General features: G+C 48.4%; 1 protein-coding gene across 5 annotated transcripts; it reads left to right on the top strand.

The window, feature by feature from the left end:
• Nucleotides 1-78: 78 nt before the first annotated feature.
• On the top strand, nucleotides 79-16,642 carry KPNA6 (karyopherin subunit alpha 6). Of its 5 annotated transcripts, none has more exons than XM_051807365.1 (14): nucleotides 79-184; nucleotides 6,346-6,455; nucleotides 7,215-7,310; nucleotides 7,989-8,088; nucleotides 8,380-8,474; nucleotides 9,483-9,614; nucleotides 9,839-9,927; nucleotides 10,826-10,925; nucleotides 11,851-12,014; nucleotides 12,710-12,788; nucleotides 12,881-13,006; nucleotides 13,552-13,679; nucleotides 14,074-14,252; nucleotides 15,142-16,642. In XM_051807365.1, exons 1-14 carry the CDS (start codon nucleotides 181-183, stop codon nucleotides 15,324-15,326), a joined length of 1,587 nt encoding a protein of 528 aa, XP_051663325.1. In that variant the 5' UTR covers nucleotides 79-180; the 3' UTR covers nucleotides 15,327-16,642. The 5 variants fall into 5 exon arrangements, with proteins under 5 accessions (XP_051663325.1, XP_051663322.1, XP_051663323.1 ...); XM_051807362.1 differs by having other exon boundaries at nucleotides 6,346-6,548; XM_051807363.1 differs by lacking the exon at nucleotides 79-184 and adding an exon at nucleotides 5,135-5,246 and having other exon boundaries at nucleotides 6,346-6,548.
• The last annotated feature ends 5 nt before the right edge of the window (nucleotides 16,643-16,647 follow it).

Below are 16,647 nucleotides of genomic sequence, written 5' to 3'. Positions count from 1 at the left end.
TCCCGCCCCCGCCCGCTGGGGGGCGCCCGAGCGCCGCGGCCCCGCCCCTCCCCTCGCGACCGCCCCGCCCCTCCCCGCGCTCACAGGTTTGTCCCCGCGCGGCCGCCGTCCGGCCCGCGCCCCGCCCGGTGCCGCCATATTGTGGCCGCCGCCACCGGAGCCGCCGCCGGAGCCGCCGCGATGGGTGAGAGGCGAGAGGACTTTGGGGAGCTCGGGGGGCTGCGGGAGCGGCCGCGGGGGCTCCGGGCACGGTCGGGGAGACAGCACAGGCTGAAAGGGTCACCCTGTAGCCGGGCGGCATGCACAGCCCGCCCGCCCCGCGCCGCCGCCGCCCGCGCCCCTCACCGGCTCCCCGGGGCTGAGGGCGAAGGGCCCCGCGGCGCCGCTGAGTCACCCCGGGGACGGCTCCGGGGGCTCGGGGGGACGCTGGGGGGGGGGCCCTCGGTGAGGGGCACGGGGCACGGGGGTTGTTACCGCTCCGGGCAGCGCCAACAGCGACTTTGGGGCGCTCCGAGGGGGGGGCGGGAGCTCTGAGGGGGCTTAATGCTGAAATCGCCCGGGTTTGGGGGTTTGGTGCTGAAATCCCCCGGGTTTGGGGTGTCGGTACTCTAATACCCCTGGTTTGGGGTATTAATGCTGAAATACTCAGGTTTGGGGGTGTCAGTGCTGTAACATTATGATTTTAGGGTGTGTTAGTACTGTAATACCCCAGTTTTGAGGTGTCAGTGCTGAAATACTCTGATTTTGGAGTATTTGGGGCTGTTCCTGCTGCACCCACCGAGGTCAAACCCTAGGGAGGGACCCGCTGCAGCCGAACCTCCATCAAAGGCTCTGTGGCTGCTTCATTTAAATTCTCAGATTGCTGTTCAGTTTAAATTCTGAACTTTGCGAGAGTTCGGGGCTCGGGTGAGATCCAAGTCACCTCTTCACGGTTCTGATAACCCAGCAGGGCTTTGTGGCTTCTGTAAAATAAACCTTCAGCCCCAGTGTCACCATAAACGTGGGTGGCACGGGCAGATGTGCAGGGAAGGAGTGGAGGAGTTTATTTCCATCTTTATAAACACCAGTAAATACACTTAAAGGCTCCCAGAGGTTGCAGGCAGGTCTCTGATGGCCGCAAATAAATCACAGCTGAGCGTTGCCCTTCAGAAGGTGCTTTAATACCAGCGGGTTTTTATTTTGATGTACCTGAAGTGCTCAGGGAGGAGAGGTGGCTTTTTTCTGAGGGCTCAAGTGGTAAGACAGGGTTTGGATGGTGAGGTGGAAAAGCCAAGCCTGGAGCAGCTGTGCTCTCCTTAAAGCAGAGTGAGGATCCCGTGGAAGGAAGGATTAAGGTTTTATCATTTTTCCCTGGAATGTTGTCTTTTTAACCAGGCCTGCTTCAGAAGCTTAAAGTGACAGAGAGTGTGTTTAGGTTGGATATTGGGAAGAAATTCTTGGCTGTGAGGGCAGGGAGGCCCTGGCACAGGTTGCCCTGAGAAGCTGTGGCTGCCCCATCCCTGGAAGTGTCCAAGGCCAGGTTGGAGCAACCTGGGCTAGTGGGAGGTGTCCCTGCCCATGGCAGGAGGTGGAATGAGGTGATCTTTAAGGTCCCTTCCAACCCGAACCACTCTGGGATTCCGTGAAGCTTTAAAAATGCCCTTTGGGGTGGGCTCCTGCTTGTCATGATCCTATCAGGAACTTTCCTCTCCAACCCCTCCTGTGATGTTCCAGGACAAGTCTGGGACAGTCTCCATGTGTGCAGTGGCTGCTGCACCTCCCCAGCCCCGAACAGCTTTTAAATCTTAATTTATAACTCGAGATGTAAAACCTCAGCTGGCAGCTTTGAGGAGAGAAATGTCCTTGGGCCTCTTGTGAAACATCTGAAAACTGCTGGAGCACTTTTATCTGGAGCTGAGGAGTCTGCACAGGAGCTTCCCATCCTTCCCACCACTGCAATTTGAGTTTAATATCCCCCTCCCTTGAATTATCCTTATGAAACATTTATTTTAAAATAAACCTAGAATGATTTTTTTCATCGTTTTGGGTGAGAGGGTAAATGGGGACAGCAGGGTTGTTACCCCTTCCTGCAAAGTGCAGGCTGAGGGTGCTGGATTTTTTGTCAGCAGTTGTGACACTGTTGGAGGTTCTCATTAGTTCAGTCCTCATTTGCTATGCAAATTAGGTATTTAAATGCATTTATATGCATTAAATGCTCAATTCTTAATACAACTCCTCTGCCTGATGAATTTAACAGTTAATTGGCTGGTTTGCTTTGTTTGCTTGTGTTCAGGAGAGCAAACATGAACTTTGTCAGGGGGAGAGTTTGATCATTACAGTCGTGCAAGAGTGAAAGTCCTGATTCCTTCAGGCTTTCAAAGTCCTGATTCCTTCAGGCCTCCAGCTCTGGGGCTGGGGAGGTCCAGATAAATCTGCTTAGCAAATCACACAGTCCTGCTTGTTTCTGAGGCAAAGCACACGTTGGAAAGGATGGATTTATTGGAATTTTATATCCCTCTGAGTGTTTCTGGGGTTTTTTAACCTGGAACTCTTGTGGGTTGATTTTGAGCTGATGTAGCCAAAGTCAATCCCTGTTTTAGGGACTGTTGCAAAGGACTTTCAGGTGACACTTGTGCTTGATCGTTCCACCCTTAAGGAAATCTGAATGTCTCAGGTTGAAGAGGATTTAAATCCCCCAAACCTCAGATTTTTGGGGTGAAAAGATCAAATCAGGAGGAGGCAGCGTTGAAATTACCGTGTTGGCAACTGGGCTGAGGAGTGGGGTGGGTTCTTTTCCCATCCAAAGGGAATCCTATTCTTGGTGCTGTGAGACTTAATTTCCCCCAGTGAGAATTTCTGCCCGTCCCTTCCCCCTCCCAGCCCTGGCCCTCGGCGAGGGTTGCACATTCCAGCGGTGATATCACATCCCTGGCTCTGGGAGCTGAACCGGGAGGGATCGAGCCAGTGGAGCCAAATAGCTGCGGGGAGAAGGGATTTACCGGCACAGCGTGTCCCGGGGGACGGGGACAGGGACCCGGGGGACGGGGACAGGGACCCGGGGGACAGGGACAGGGACCCGGGGGACAGGGACAGGGACCCGGGGGATGGGGACAGGCTCTGGGGGAGCCTCTGTGGTGGCCTGTTCATGGGAAACACTGGAATAACCCCTGTGAGAACGTGAAAGAGCAGACCTGCAGGAGTGACAGCCACTTTTCCAGGCTTCAAGGGCAACTGGTGTAATTCCAGGGCTATAGGGAAAGCCCTGAGTTGCTGATTATTTGACAGGATTTCTTGTGTGGTTGTTCTCCTGTTTAGCTTCGTTTTCCCTCTATATTCTGAGCAAAGTGATTTTTTTTTTACCCCCTTTTTCTGTTAACTCACTGCAAAACTATCAAAGTGACAATAAAAGCCTCTGTTTTTGACTAAATTTCTGGTAACAGCTCAGAGCTGTCCTTTTATACAGTGTATACAAATAATTCAACTGCTTTTATGTATTTATTACAACCAACTTCATTTAATTTGTGTTTAAGTAGCACAGATTATTTAGTCTTTTCTTTCTATAGTTTCAAATGATAAAGTCGTCGTGGACACGCTTTTTCTGGAAGAGAATCCTCTGGAGATGTTAAATATGTTAAACAGCAGGAGGAGCTGGGAGGCTCCTCTGGGATTTCAGGGAAGGGGATGACATGGAGAAACCCAGGGAATGTGGTCAGGAAGGTTTGTCCCATGAAACTCAGTAGTTCACTGAGTGTGTTTTGCTGCCACTTGTCTGATTTAGGGGAGCTTTTGCTGTAAATGACCAAGTTTATCCTATCCCAGGGAAAACTTGGGTGAAGGGGCCTTTGGAGGTCACCTGGCTGGGAGCTGGGAATGTCCCCAGCGGACACTAATTGGCAGATTAGTGCTGATGAAGTTCATCAAGTGTATTTATTTACACTTGCATCATTCCCCAGCCCTTCCCCACTCCAAGGGCTGTCAGCCCTCCTGGCCAGGCCGTGCCACAGGGATTAACAGACACTTTTAGAAGGTTCCCTTTGGAAGATTCCCTCAGTGAAAGGGTGTTTTGGCTTAAAAAGAGCCGTGTCAGGTCTGTCAGTGAGTTCCTGGCCTGGCCTTTCACTCTGACTCAGCAGCAGAAGTCCCTGCAGTGACTCAGCTCCCCGGGGTTTAATCAGCAGCTGAATAAAAGGTTTGAAGCAAATGCTTTTTGTCATGCAGAGAAATGGGAAGAGGCAGATCTGGATTCCTGATCCAGGAATATCAAGGAGCTGTTATAATCTTGACCCTGGAAGTACAGTTTTGGCTGAGCTGCTGCAGTTTCTGTTGGCTTTACACAGGGTTTGAGTGCTCTGCTCAGCCTTCAAAGTCAACCTTTCACGCTGTTTTTCCTTTCTCTTAAGTGGTAAATACCTTCTCATGCCTCAATTTATAAGGATTGCTTCCCCATTCCTGACAGCCCAGCTTCTCCAACGGCCTGATTTTAGCGGGTTTTGTGGGTATTCCCACTGATAGAATTTGAGTTCATAATTCACAGCCTGACTTGCAGATGAACTGGATGTTTTGTGCTGAAACACCACAAGTACACAGTTTGTCCATGCCTGGAATCCTGCTCTTTGATTCCATGTGTCTGGGCCTGCTGGAATCCCTGGTTCCTACAGTGTCTGACCCCACTGTGAGGTCCTGATCCTGCATTTGTCACATCCATCCATTGCCTGGAAATGGGTCACAGATCAGCATTCTCATGTCACTCAAGTACTGACACAGATGATGGGCTGGGAAAAGCCAACAGAAATCATCTGCAGAGTTGAAAATGTGGGAGAGAAAAATAGGAAATTTAGTCCCAGAAAGTGTTGCACAGTGATGTGAAAAACCACTCCTCAGGGCTTGTTGTATCTTTGGGGTTTCCCTGCAGGATGACTGTGTTCTTGATGCTCTGGCACAAAAAAAAAAAAGCCATAAAGGACAAAGTGCTGAGTGTTCCTGGGTGTTCCTGAGCCCTCAGTGTGTCTCTGGCTGTTCCCCAGCTCTGGGGTTGCAGAGCTGAGTGGGGTTGGGCCAGTTTGGAGGCAGCTGAACTGTCATGTGTCCCTTGGCTATTTATATGACTGCCTTTTTCCTCCTCCTCTTCTTAAAAAACCACCTTTTAATTGGAGACTTGGGTTCTTAAATTGTTTTCAGGATTAAGCTTTCAACTCTTACTCTCCTGTGTGGCTGCACAGGAGCATTGGGGTGATAATATGAATACCCAACCTATAATATTTTAACAGGTAGTTAAATACACTTTCTGAATTAAAATCTATATGTAGATGGCACCTTGCTACTGTACAGACACAAATCTGTAGATTTGCATCTTGTTTGGTGTCTTTTGGGCTGTTTGGGGAAATCACAGAGCTGAAAGTATTTTGTTAAGTGATTAATTCTCCCAGTTGTTTTCTCTTTCTGTAGCAATGAAATGCTGGATATTTGTGTGTTGTGTATGTCTCCTCTTGGCTTGTCTGTGGGTTTTAGGGACTGAAACTTCTCCACTTGATCTTGGAAGGGCTCCAGAGTGGCTGCAGGCAGTTGATAAGTCTGAAACTTTCTGTAAGCCACGGGGCTGAGGGTGCCTCGGGCTTGAAAGTGGGGCACAAGGAGATAACACTGCAAACTTCCACAAAACACTTCCCTTGGCAGCTGGGAGAAAACAACCATAGTGGTTCCCAAGTGAGCTGTGGAGGAGTAACTTTGTTCAGGGTTAGTTGTGACTCCGATTCCTTCCTGTCCTGAGAAAGGCACAGATGTGCAAACAATCTGTATCCAAAACAGGAGAGCTTGGAGAGATTCAGAAGGACTTTTGCAGCTGGATGGGTGAGGAACTGCCATCCTTTCATACTTGGGTTACTGCTTGGCCCTGGCTGCCTTGAACTGTGCCAGATAGTGGAGTGTCACTTCCCTGACCTGGGGGCAAACACACAGGGAATCAGGTTGGAATTGCTGCATTAGTCAGCTGTGAACCAGCAGAATAAGTAGGTCAGGGACTGAGGCAGCACCTGGTGGGACACACGTGGCCTGCACCTCGTGTACAGCTCTGTGCTTGCAAGGGGTTATTGTGATCATAAATCAAGGCCTTGGTTCTGCTGGGTTTTTTTTCCTGCTTGGGGGTAAAAAATGTCCAGGTGTGGTTTATGCCGTGGTGACACCAGGGAGGTTACTCTGGTTTTGGGTAGAAATTGAGTTTAGTTGTGCACTTGGAGTAAATAAATCCGTTCAGTCTGGGTATTCCCTGCTCCATGCACAGGGAGTTCCTTGTCAGGGAGGACAGGTGGATGAAGGAGCAGAGAGTGACAGGAGCTCTGAGGCAGGATTCTCTTTGTCTTCTCTTCACAGAAAACTATCGAATGAAGAGTTACAAGAACAAAGCCCTAAATCTCGAGGAAATGAGACGGAGAAGAGAAGAGGAAGGAATTCAACTGCGCAAACAGAAACGAGAGCAACAGGTAACTGTCATCTTGAGTAGGTTGTGTTCAGCCTTAACACAACCAAGATTGTGCTGCTGCCTAACTGGAATCATCAAGGATCTGTGCATTAAGGTTTGTTGGCAGTCCTCTTATTTTTTTCCTGTTCTAACTGAGATCATGCTTTTCTCTTTTTTCTTTGTACCCAGTTCACACCAAGAGCTTTCCAAGCACTTTCTCCTTGGGGTACTGGAGGTTTTTTTGTTCACAGATCCTTGTTGTTAAAGGTGGTGGTGTTTTTTTGGTGGTGTGTTTTGGTTTGGTTTTTTTTTTTTAATTAGTGAATGGGATTATTTCCTTGAGAAACAGGAAGAGCAAGTGAAAGTTTGGGCTGTGTGTATTTCTTAACTCTGAGATGTGGGTTTTTTTGGCTTGGAGGTCTATGAAAGCACGAGGTGATGTGTGTGGGACTAAATATTTGCTCTATGAGAACATCACCTACCAGCTGCCTTCTGCCCAGTTTCCCTGACTTGTTAGATCAAATTCTGCACTGCCTGTACCAGTGTCTGAGTGACTTGGGCATTTGCATATCTGAGGGCAAGACTTAGCATGTTTTACTGTTGGGGTTTGTGTGCCAGACTAGTCCTGAGAGTGCAGAGCTGTTATTAATGACCACTTTTTTATTCAGGCTACCTTCAGTCTCAGCTGAAGGGATCCTGCTTGAGGAACAAGAATGTCTAGCTGTGGAGCCTGTTCACCGTTGCTTTCTAATAACAATTCCTGTGCTTTGTTCCCCACCAGCTCTTTAAAAGGAGGAATGTGGAGTTGATCAATGAGGATGACTCCATGTGTGATAGTCACCTTGTGGATTCCTACGTTAGTTCCACGACATGTGGGGTAAGGTGCCTTTCCTTGTTCCAGCTGTGCCTTCAGATTTGATCCTTTGGGGGTGCTGAGGCCCTGGCACAGGTTGCCCAGAGAAGCTGTGGCTGCCCCATCCCTGGAAGTGTCCAAGGCCAGGTTGGAGCAATTGGTCTAGTGGAAGGTGTCCCTGCCCATGGAAGGGAATGGAACTGGATTATCTTTAAGGCCCCTTCCAACCGGGACCATTCTGGGATTCTGTGATGGCATGGAAGTGACAGACATCAACATTTTTGTTTTATCCCTTTTTAGAGGACTGATGTCACTTGTACAGCTGGAAGAGCCACAAACCCTTGGCCAGAATGCAAACAGTAAACTTATTCCCAGTGGGACACCAGTGGAACCCTGAGCCTTGTAAAGCTCAGCCAGGGAATCACCATCCCGCTGGTTTATCAAGGGTTATTTCCAGCTGCATGTTCAAAATCCTCCTCTAGAGCCTTCCACATTTACCCCCTTCCACCCAACAGCACTGCAAGTGTTACTGCAGTGAACTGGAAAAGTCTCTCAGGAAGTAAATAGTGTGCTGGGATCTCAAAGTTTTAATCTTTGACTCACCAGCTGAGCACAAATCGTGGTGGGTTGTCACGTGTGTGATGCCTTAAATATCTTAGGCTGAAATGGAACCATTTTTCTGTCTCCTCTGCATCTTTTCAGGAGGGATTGATCACAGGAGAGATGGTAGAGATGCTTTTCTCAGATGACCCTGACCTACAGCTGGCAACCACTCAGAAATTCAGGAAATTGCTCTCCAAAGGTAAAAATAACTCATCCCTGCCACGGGATCTGGCTTTTGCAAGAGTCTGTGCACGTGTTGCTGTACAGAAGCTTTGCAGCTTTGAGCCTGGGGAAAGAAAGCCATAAACTAGAAATGTGATAATTTACTGTATTGCTAAGGATTGACAGTTGTATGAACTGCACAGAAAGTGACTCTGCAGAGTTGTCCTGCTGAGTTCAGTATGACTTGGGATATTAAATTAACCCTTCATGCTTGTTACTCCCCTGCATGAGGCCTGTCCACTGTTCTGACACTGCTTTGCTGTTCCAGAGCCCAATCCTCCGATAGATGAAGTGATAAACACTCAGGGAGTGGTGGAGAGATTTGTTGAATTCCTGAAAAGAAGTGAAAACTGCACATTACAGGTAAAGGAGATCATGTTATTAATTCTTCGTAGCTCTTTAACCTTTGCTTAGCAATGTGAATCCACACATGCTGTCAGGGAAAAGTGATGTTTTGAACCCAAAAAGTGCAGCTTGTATGATCCATAGGAGAAGACAAAGGTAGCCTGTAGTGCTTAGGCAAAAAAAAAAGGAAATTATAAATTGCTCTGAATTAAATTCTCGAAGGAATTCTGGCAAAAATCACCCAAGAGAGTTTGGAATTCCCGTATCTGATGTTTCTGCTGGGAGCTGGTGGAGCCATGGGATAAACATGCAGGAAGAAATTGTGTGAGGAGAAACCTCCATTATTGGAGGCATTTAAGTAGAGGCCAAGAGTCTGTTAGAAATGGGTTGGGGCAGTGCTGCTCCTGCCCGGGGCAGAGGGATGGACTGGGTGGCTTCCTCAGATTCCTTCCAGCTTGGTAATAAGTCTGGTTGCTTTGGAGGGGTTAAAGACACTTCCATACATGGAATTTGATCTGAGTTGATGACTGCTTTCATCTCTTCTCCTGCCCTCTGGCCTCAGGCCATGGACCAGAGGGGCTTAATTTCCAGAAGAACCGAGTGGGAGTTCTGTGTTTAAACCAAAGAGAGCCAAAACCAGGGAGTTGCTGCTCAGCTTCCCTTGAGCTCGAGGAGTCTTTGGGGCAGCAGATGAAACACAGAAAACTTTCTACTTCTGTGTGTTTGTGCTCTGGGTGTCTTCATTTCCCTTGCTGGGGAATGGTTGTGGAGGTGAAGTGACGTGGTGTGACTGGTGGTGACACCTTCACTCGCTCCTCCTTTGAGCAGCTGTGGCCTCTGAGAGGGTTTTTAGCAGATGTGGCTCTTTTATTGCTCAAGAAAATAAAATCCTTCGATTGTTGAGGTGCTCCTCTTGTGATATGCTTCCTTTCCCTCACAGTGAAAGAGTCACAGCCAAAATGTAATGATTTTGCCAAATCAGGCTTTGTTTTACTGATTCTTTTGTCGCTGGTTTGCCTGTTTCAGTTTGAAGCTGCGTGGGCACTGACGAATATTGCATCAGGGACTTCCCAACAAACAAAAATAGTCATCGAGGCTGGGGCGGTTCCCATATTTATAGAGCTGTTAAACTCTGACTTTGAGGATGTTCAGGAGCAGGTAAGGACCACTCCTTCCTTTGGGGCTGGGGGATGAACCACAGTGGGTTGCACACCATAAAATGCAGTGTTTAAAACGAGTGACTGGTGTCTCCCAGCTGGCTCCACACCACAGGTGGAAGTGTTGTTTGCCTGGAATTAGGGGGAGATGCTTTCTTAGCACACTGCCTTGTTCTTCCTCTGTTAGAAACTGTGAGTGCTAAAACTGTTGCTGTTTCCTTTCAGGCTGTCTGGGCATTGGGGAACATTGCTGGAGACAGCTCTGTGTGTAGAGATTATGTCCTTAACTGCGCTATCCTTCCTCCCTTATTAATGTGAGTAGCCATGAACACTTGCCAGTGCAGTTCTTGGAGTCCCATTGTGCCACAGCAGCAGTATTGGAGCTGGGCCAGTAGATTCCCTGGTGGTGATCACTGGGAATCAAACCACTGGTACCAGATTAACTCCTGGTTCAGACAAGGATCTGATGGATGGAGTGGGACTCGGTGGATAACAGGCCTTCTCACAGCCCTCCACACTGCTCTGCATGTGGAGGGTGTGCTGCTGCAGTGTGCTGGTCCTTCTGGAGTCACAAAGTGTCCCTCAGGTCCTGCTCTCTGCTTGGGATATGGATTCCAGGGGCTTGGGGTGGGAGCAGGTCTCTATACACCCCCTCTCCCAGCGTGGTGCACACCCACCACAGTCAGACCCATCTGTCAGGCTCTCATAGCCCTGGAAAGAATTAATCTTCATCCCATCCCTGGAAAGCTAATACCATGTCACAAATGGCTTGTTTTCCTGCTCCTGGTGTCAGTGCCCTGTCCCAGGGGGGCTGCCTGACTCCTCATCCCACAGGACTCACCATCCTCCTCAGAGCTCAGAGTCTGAGCAGTTCATGTCACCCGGTCTCTGCTGAGGGCTGGGAGTGTCTGGGCTGAACTGGAACCTGGAGCTGCACTTCACTCATGTGCCCTTCCTTCTGCAACCTGCCTAAGGTGGAAGTTGCCTTCCTGCCCCGTGTCCCTTGGCACTGTTGGGAATTACAGCTATTTATCCTAAGTGGTCTCATATCACTTCTCTTCCTCATTGAGAGGCTCAGGTGACAAACAGCATGGCTTGAGCTACACCCAGTGAAGTAGTGCTTTGACTTCCTTAAAATCATACTGGTTTTAATGCTTTTGATTCCCTTGACTTCCACATAAGGATCATAATTCCTGGTGATTCTCTCTTTAGGCTCCTTACGACGTCCACCAGGTTGACAATGACACGAAATGCTGTCTGGGCCTTGTCAAACCTGTGCAGAGGGAAGAGTCCCCCACCTGAATTTGATAAGGTGAGAATAAATGCCTTGTGGGCAGAACAGGTGGCAGGGAAACACCCAGTTAAGATGTTTGTCCGAGTTATTTTGGGCTGTTGGACTCCTCTAAGTCATTCCAAGTGGGAACAGGGTGAGCTTCTTCCTGCTGAGGTGGATCTGGTTGTTCAGATGTTTGTAATTTCCTGCCAACCTTTCTACCATCAGCTGGACCCCTCAAGTAGGACACAGGCCAAGGCTTCCCTGCAAGGTTTCTCTATCTAAAAATGGGTTTATCTAAAAAGGGTTTACCCTTTTGTTATGAACTCTCTGGAAATTTGAGACTTCACTCAAATTACCACTAAAAAGTTTTCTGAGACTTGAAATACTACAAAGCAGGAGTCCTGTAGCCACATGGGAGCTGTGGCAGCTTTCCCTTTCCTGGGAGCCTAAGAAAAGGTCCTGCTGGCCTTTCAGGTGTCTCATCCTTCTTTGGTGGAACAAAAATGTTTTAAATCAGTGTGTTATCACTTTTCTTAAGTGAAAGCTCCCGTGACAAAGCTGGGAAGCCTGTGGTGAGGGATGAAATCTGAACTGAGTGTAAGCAGAAACCCACTTATAAGTGATTGACATACTCAGAGGTGTAACTTGATGGTTGCTGCTTTGAATTATGAAGAGTCAGAAATGGAGCAGAGCTCTTCCAAGGGGTGACTTGCCTCAGGAGTCTGGACTGGGTCTGGGAGGATGTAATTTGAGTGTAGCAATGAAGCTGTTGGGGTGGCTTTGGACACTGTGATTAGGTGTGGGAAGCAATGGGAAGCTACTGACTTGAGGGAAGGAGCCTGTGGCCATGCAGGAACCTGTGGCCATGCAGGCCTTGTCTCAGCAGCTGGTCGGTGGTGTTGGCCTGCGGGGTGGTGGTCCTGGGCAGGGTGACTAACCCAGCTGGTGGCTGTTGTTCCAGGTGTCTCCCTGCCTACCAGTGTTGTCCAGGTTGTTGTTCAACAGCGACTCTGACCTGCTGGCAGATGCCTGCTGGGCCCTTTCCTACCTGTCAGATGGTCCCAACGAGAAGATCCAGGCAGTGGTGGACTCGGGAGTGTGTCGGCGGCTGGTGGAGCTGTTGATGTGAGTACCTGGGATTGCTGCCTCAGGCAGGAAGCTGAGCATGGATCCATGTCAAATCCATCAGAGCACTCCACACCTCCTGTGCTCACGGGATCCAGGCACCTGGGCTGACCTGGGAGCAGTTTTGTAGGAGGATCTGGAGCAGGTTCAGAGCTGTAGTTTGCTGGTTTGTCTTCCTGGTTATACTCAACACTGGTGAAGAGACGCCTGTGTTGGTCTCAACAGCAGTCCCAAAAATTGCAAATTCACTGATCAAAGAAACCTTACCCCTGTAAACTTCTGAAATTGGAGAGCATGAGTGTGGGCCAGCTACACAGAGAACTTAGGAAGAATTTACTAAGGAAAGATCAAACTCACACTTCTCATCCATGGAGGGAGAGAGGATTGCAGGGTGTTGTGTGCTCTCAAACTTCAGATGTGCTTATGGAAGCCTGGTTGTGAGGCAAATCAAAGAAGAGTGGGTAGCAAAAGTCAGCTTGGCTTTGAGGAAAAGAGGATTGAGTTGGGATATAAAGGACCAAACTGTGTTGCAGTTTTGTTTTCGGTGGCAATACAGTCAACTTACTGTGTGTTTCTACATGCCAGGGGATGGATTTCTAAGGAAATAATGCAGAGGAGATAAATGGGGAGAGAATATTCCAAATATCCCAGTGATCTGATGGATTTGCTTGTGTCCTTGCCCCGTTTCCCTGCAGGCACAATGACTACAAAGTGGCCTCCCCAGCTCTGCGGGCAGTTGGCAACATCGTGACAGGGGATGACATTCAGACCCAGGTGAGAGGAGAGGCCTTTCCTGCAGGGAATGCAGTGTCCATCAGCTCCAGACCTGGCACTGGTGATCTCACTTCTGCTTCCTCTCTCCAAAGGTGATTCTAAACTGCTCAGCCCTGCCTTGTCTCCTTCATTTGTTAAGCAGTCCCAAGGAATCCATCAGGAAAGAGGCGTGCTGGACTATATCCAACATCACAGCGGGAAACAGAGCACAGATACAGGTACTTTCTCCTCCCAGATTCCAAGCTCAGCATTAAGGCTTTGCAGCTTTTTCCTTATCTGGCATTTTAGGGGCTGGATTTGTTCACCTCATTCTGCAGTAATTTGCAAATTTGCTGCTCCCAGCCATCTGCCAAGCGAGCTGAAAAAGAGCTTGGTGATGGCACCAGCACAGACCAGCCTGAAATGATTCCCACACATTTGGATCATTGGAATAACAGGAGATACAGCCCTTTATTTCTCCATGCTCAGCCCCTTTGAAGCTGGTTGAGTTTTAATTATCCTTTTCCTGACCTACATAGGGAGGCAGATGAGTGCTGAAAGCATTCCCACAGTATTGATGCAATACCAGGGATGGTCTGTCCTGCTGGTTACGGAATATCTCGCGTTAGTAGGATTTGGCTGAGGAATAACCCAGAGGAATCACCGAAACTTGGGGAAGTTTTTGTGTTGGGAAACAGGGGAGAGGTTTCTTCCAGGTGCTGAGAAGCCTTTCTTAGGAATGGTGTTGCCAGTGCCAACCCCTGTCCCTGCCCTCTCTCCCCAGGCAGTGATAGATGCCAACATTTTCCCGGTGCTGATAGAAATCCTGCAGAAGGCGGAATTCCGCACGAGGAAAGAGGCAGCCTGGGCCATCACCAACGCCACCTCAGGAGGGACTCCTGAGCAGATCAGGTATTCCCTGTGCCTCCTCCTGGGGGAAATCCCTGGGAGCTTTGCCTTGATGGGGACTGCAGGGCACAGCCCGAGCTTTCTGCATGGATAGTTTTAGACAAGGCTAAATGACAGATTAAATTCCAGTGTGGATTTAATTTTAGCAGCACCTGGACTTTAAAAATAGCTTTTTTATTTTCTTTTTAAATAAAAGGGAGGTTTCTGAAAACAGGGGCTGTGTACACAAGTGCAAATAAGTGGATAAAAATTAACCTTGCAGAGCAGTAAATACGTATTTTAAGGTAAATTTATGTGGTTTAGATTGACTCGTTTCCTTTGCTCTTTCTGATGGAGCCAAGGTACTGCTTCCCAGCCCCTGAACACCAAGTGTGTGTTGCTGGTGCTCTCTCTCCAGGTACCTGGTAAATTTGGGTTGTATCAAGCCTCTGTGTGACCTGCTGACTGTCATGGACTCCAAGATTGTTCTGGTGGCATTGAATGGGCTGGAAAACATCCTGAGGCTGGGAGAGCAGGAAGCCAACCAGAGTGGGACTGGGATCAACCCCTACTGCAGCCTGATCGAGGAGGCCTATGGTAGGTGGGGGCTTTGGGCACTGCAGGAGGCACTGAGGGGGGTCTGTTGGGTGCTTTCCTGCTGTGTTAAGGGGTTTAGTATGTTCCAAAACGGCCAATATTTGTTCCAGAGTCTCTTCAGACTCGTGATTGGGTGAGGAGAAAATACTTGGAAGTAAAAACTATCAGAATTCCGATCCAGGCTTCCAAGACCTGGAGGCCAAGCTGATTAGTCGTGGCTTTCACCAGCTGGGAGTGCTTACTCAGCTCATTTCTGGTTAAAAGTGACAATTCTGGGCCTAAAGTTGCTCGAACTGTGCCCACTTGAACACTGGAAATCCAGGGAGAGTTTGCTTTTCCCTGGAGCAACTTAATTTGGTGATGGTGGGTTTGTTTTTTTTTTTTGTCCTTCTCTCAGTGCTTTGAGGAGCAAGTTCCTATTTTGGTCTGGAACTCCCTCTGTACTGCCAGTGTCTGCTTTGCCCTCTGATTATTACACTCTGTGTCCTGATTCTCCCTGTAAGAACAATTCTTGGAATTCTTGGATGTGCAGCAGGGGATTTAATTAGGGCAGCTAAAAGCTGGAGGCTGCAGACCCTGCTCCTTCCCCTCCCTACCCCCTGCAGCTCCCAAATTCCTCACAGCCAGTTGTGGAGGCTAAATCAGATTCCAGTCAAATTAAAACATCTGTATGAGCTGGAAAGACATTAATGCTGCCTGGCAGGGGTGAGATCCTCGAGCAGCTCTGGAATAGCTGCATTTAGGTCTGGATTTAGGTGTCAGAGCTGCTCAGAAAATGCAAATCTCACACAGTGAAGAAGGACGAGGGTGGGAGTGGGAATAAATCTGAGGATGAGCTACCAGAATTTCTTTGTTTCACCGCATTCCAATTTTTTTTTTCCCCTGCAAGGTTTGGATAAGATAGAATTCCTCCAGAGCCACGAGAACCAGGAGATCTACCAGAAAGCCTTTGACCTGATTGAGCACTACTTTGGGGTGGAGGACGACTCCTCCGTGGCCCCCCAGGTGGACGAGAACCAGCAGCAATACATCTTCCAGCAATCCGAGGCCCCCATGGATGGTTTCCAGCTATAATGTGCCCTGAGGAGAATTAAAACACGCCACAAACTTTCTGGAAGAGCACCTGGGAGCAGCTGCTGGCCCTCGCTGGGAAGGCTGAACAACACCCTGAGTTTAGGAAACTCTTCTTCCTTCAAACAAAAAATACAAACGGCGCTCGGTCCTTGCGGAAAGAAGGGGATTCTTCTTATCCTTGTTTCTTTTGGCTGCTGCACACGTGTCTTTAATGCAGGAGGGACACGGAGGTGACAAAGTGGCACCTCCTGGTGGCTTGTTCTTTGTGGTGGTCCCTCCCAAATGCAGTTCTTACCTCGGGTACTCCCGTGAGGCTCCGGCGTTGGCTTGGGTGAGGACACAGATCAGAGAGGGAGTTTTCTGGCCACAATAATCCTGGAAAACGTGGGTTGATCTATTTAATTTTTAATTTTTTCCTTTTTTTTTTTTTTTTTTTTTTGCACATGTTACTCTATTAAGGACTCTTTAATTGGCCAAGAGCAAAGTTTAACCCTGGCCTTCCTCCTTCAGTGGACAGTCCTGGGTGAACCCAGGCCGAGTTCCCTGAAAAAAACGGACAGAAAAACAGGGAAGTTCTCCCACTCTTGGGAAGATTTTTTTTCTTTCTGCTGCTTCCCTTTTGTCTAGATTTTATTTTGTTTGTTTGTTTTTTTTGTTTTTTTTTTTTTTGAAGAACTACTAGTGGTATTTCCAAGGATTTAAGAAAAAAAAAACAAAAAAACAAAAAAAGCAACAAGAGCCCAAAGATGGGAACTGGGGTGGGGTTTTTTTCGGAGCAGGAAGCACAGCTACCATTGCACAGGTTTGGTTTGCATTGTACTGACTGACACCAGAGCTCTGAAATGCTGAAACCCACCTTCATCTTTACTTGAAATACTTTATTTTCCATGAGAACATGGGCTGAATTCTGGGGGTTTTTTCCTGCCTTTGGGTGGTTTGATGACTTGGAGGAAGGCTTGGTGGTGACAGGGGTGGTGGGAGCTCCAGCAGCACCAGGTTTCCAGGTTTACATCCTGCTCACAGTTGTGATAATGTACATTTTACTTCCAAAAAAAAAAAGTCAAATCTCTGTATTTTTTATATTATATATAGGTAGATATTTGTCTAATTGGGCCGCAGAGAAAACTATATATGGAATTTCTGCAATTCCTGTAAATAAAGCGCTGTGAGGCAGGAAAACACCTGGAACCCCATGGGCTCAGGGCTGTCCTGCTGCCTCTCCTGTTCCCTCACCTCCTGTCTGTGTGAACACGGAGCTGCCTGAGCCCCCTTTGAGTGACTTTGCCACGATTTCATTAAAACCAGAGGAGAACACAGCAGA

Source organism: Manacus candei, unplaced genomic scaffold (genome assembly GCF_025592945.1).
Source record: "Manacus candei isolate 608988 ecotype Guabito, Panama unplaced genomic scaffold, ASM2559294v1 h1tg000070l, whole genome shotgun sequence".
Taxonomy (NCBI): domain Eukaryota; kingdom Metazoa; phylum Chordata; class Aves; order Passeriformes; family Pipridae; genus Manacus; species Manacus candei.
This window is presented reverse-complemented; position numbering and strand designations above follow the sequence as displayed.

Coding starts and splice junctions, on each gene's coding strand:
- KPNA6 (XM_051807362.1), top strand. Junction 12,015..12,709: donor CGGCTGGTGGAGCTGTTGAT/GTGAGTACCTGG, acceptor GTTTCCCTGCAG/GCACAATGACTACAAAGTGG. Junction 13,680..14,073: donor GGGACTCCTGAGCAGATCAG/GTATTCCCTGTG, acceptor CTCTCTCTCCAG/GTACCTGGTAAATTTGGGTT.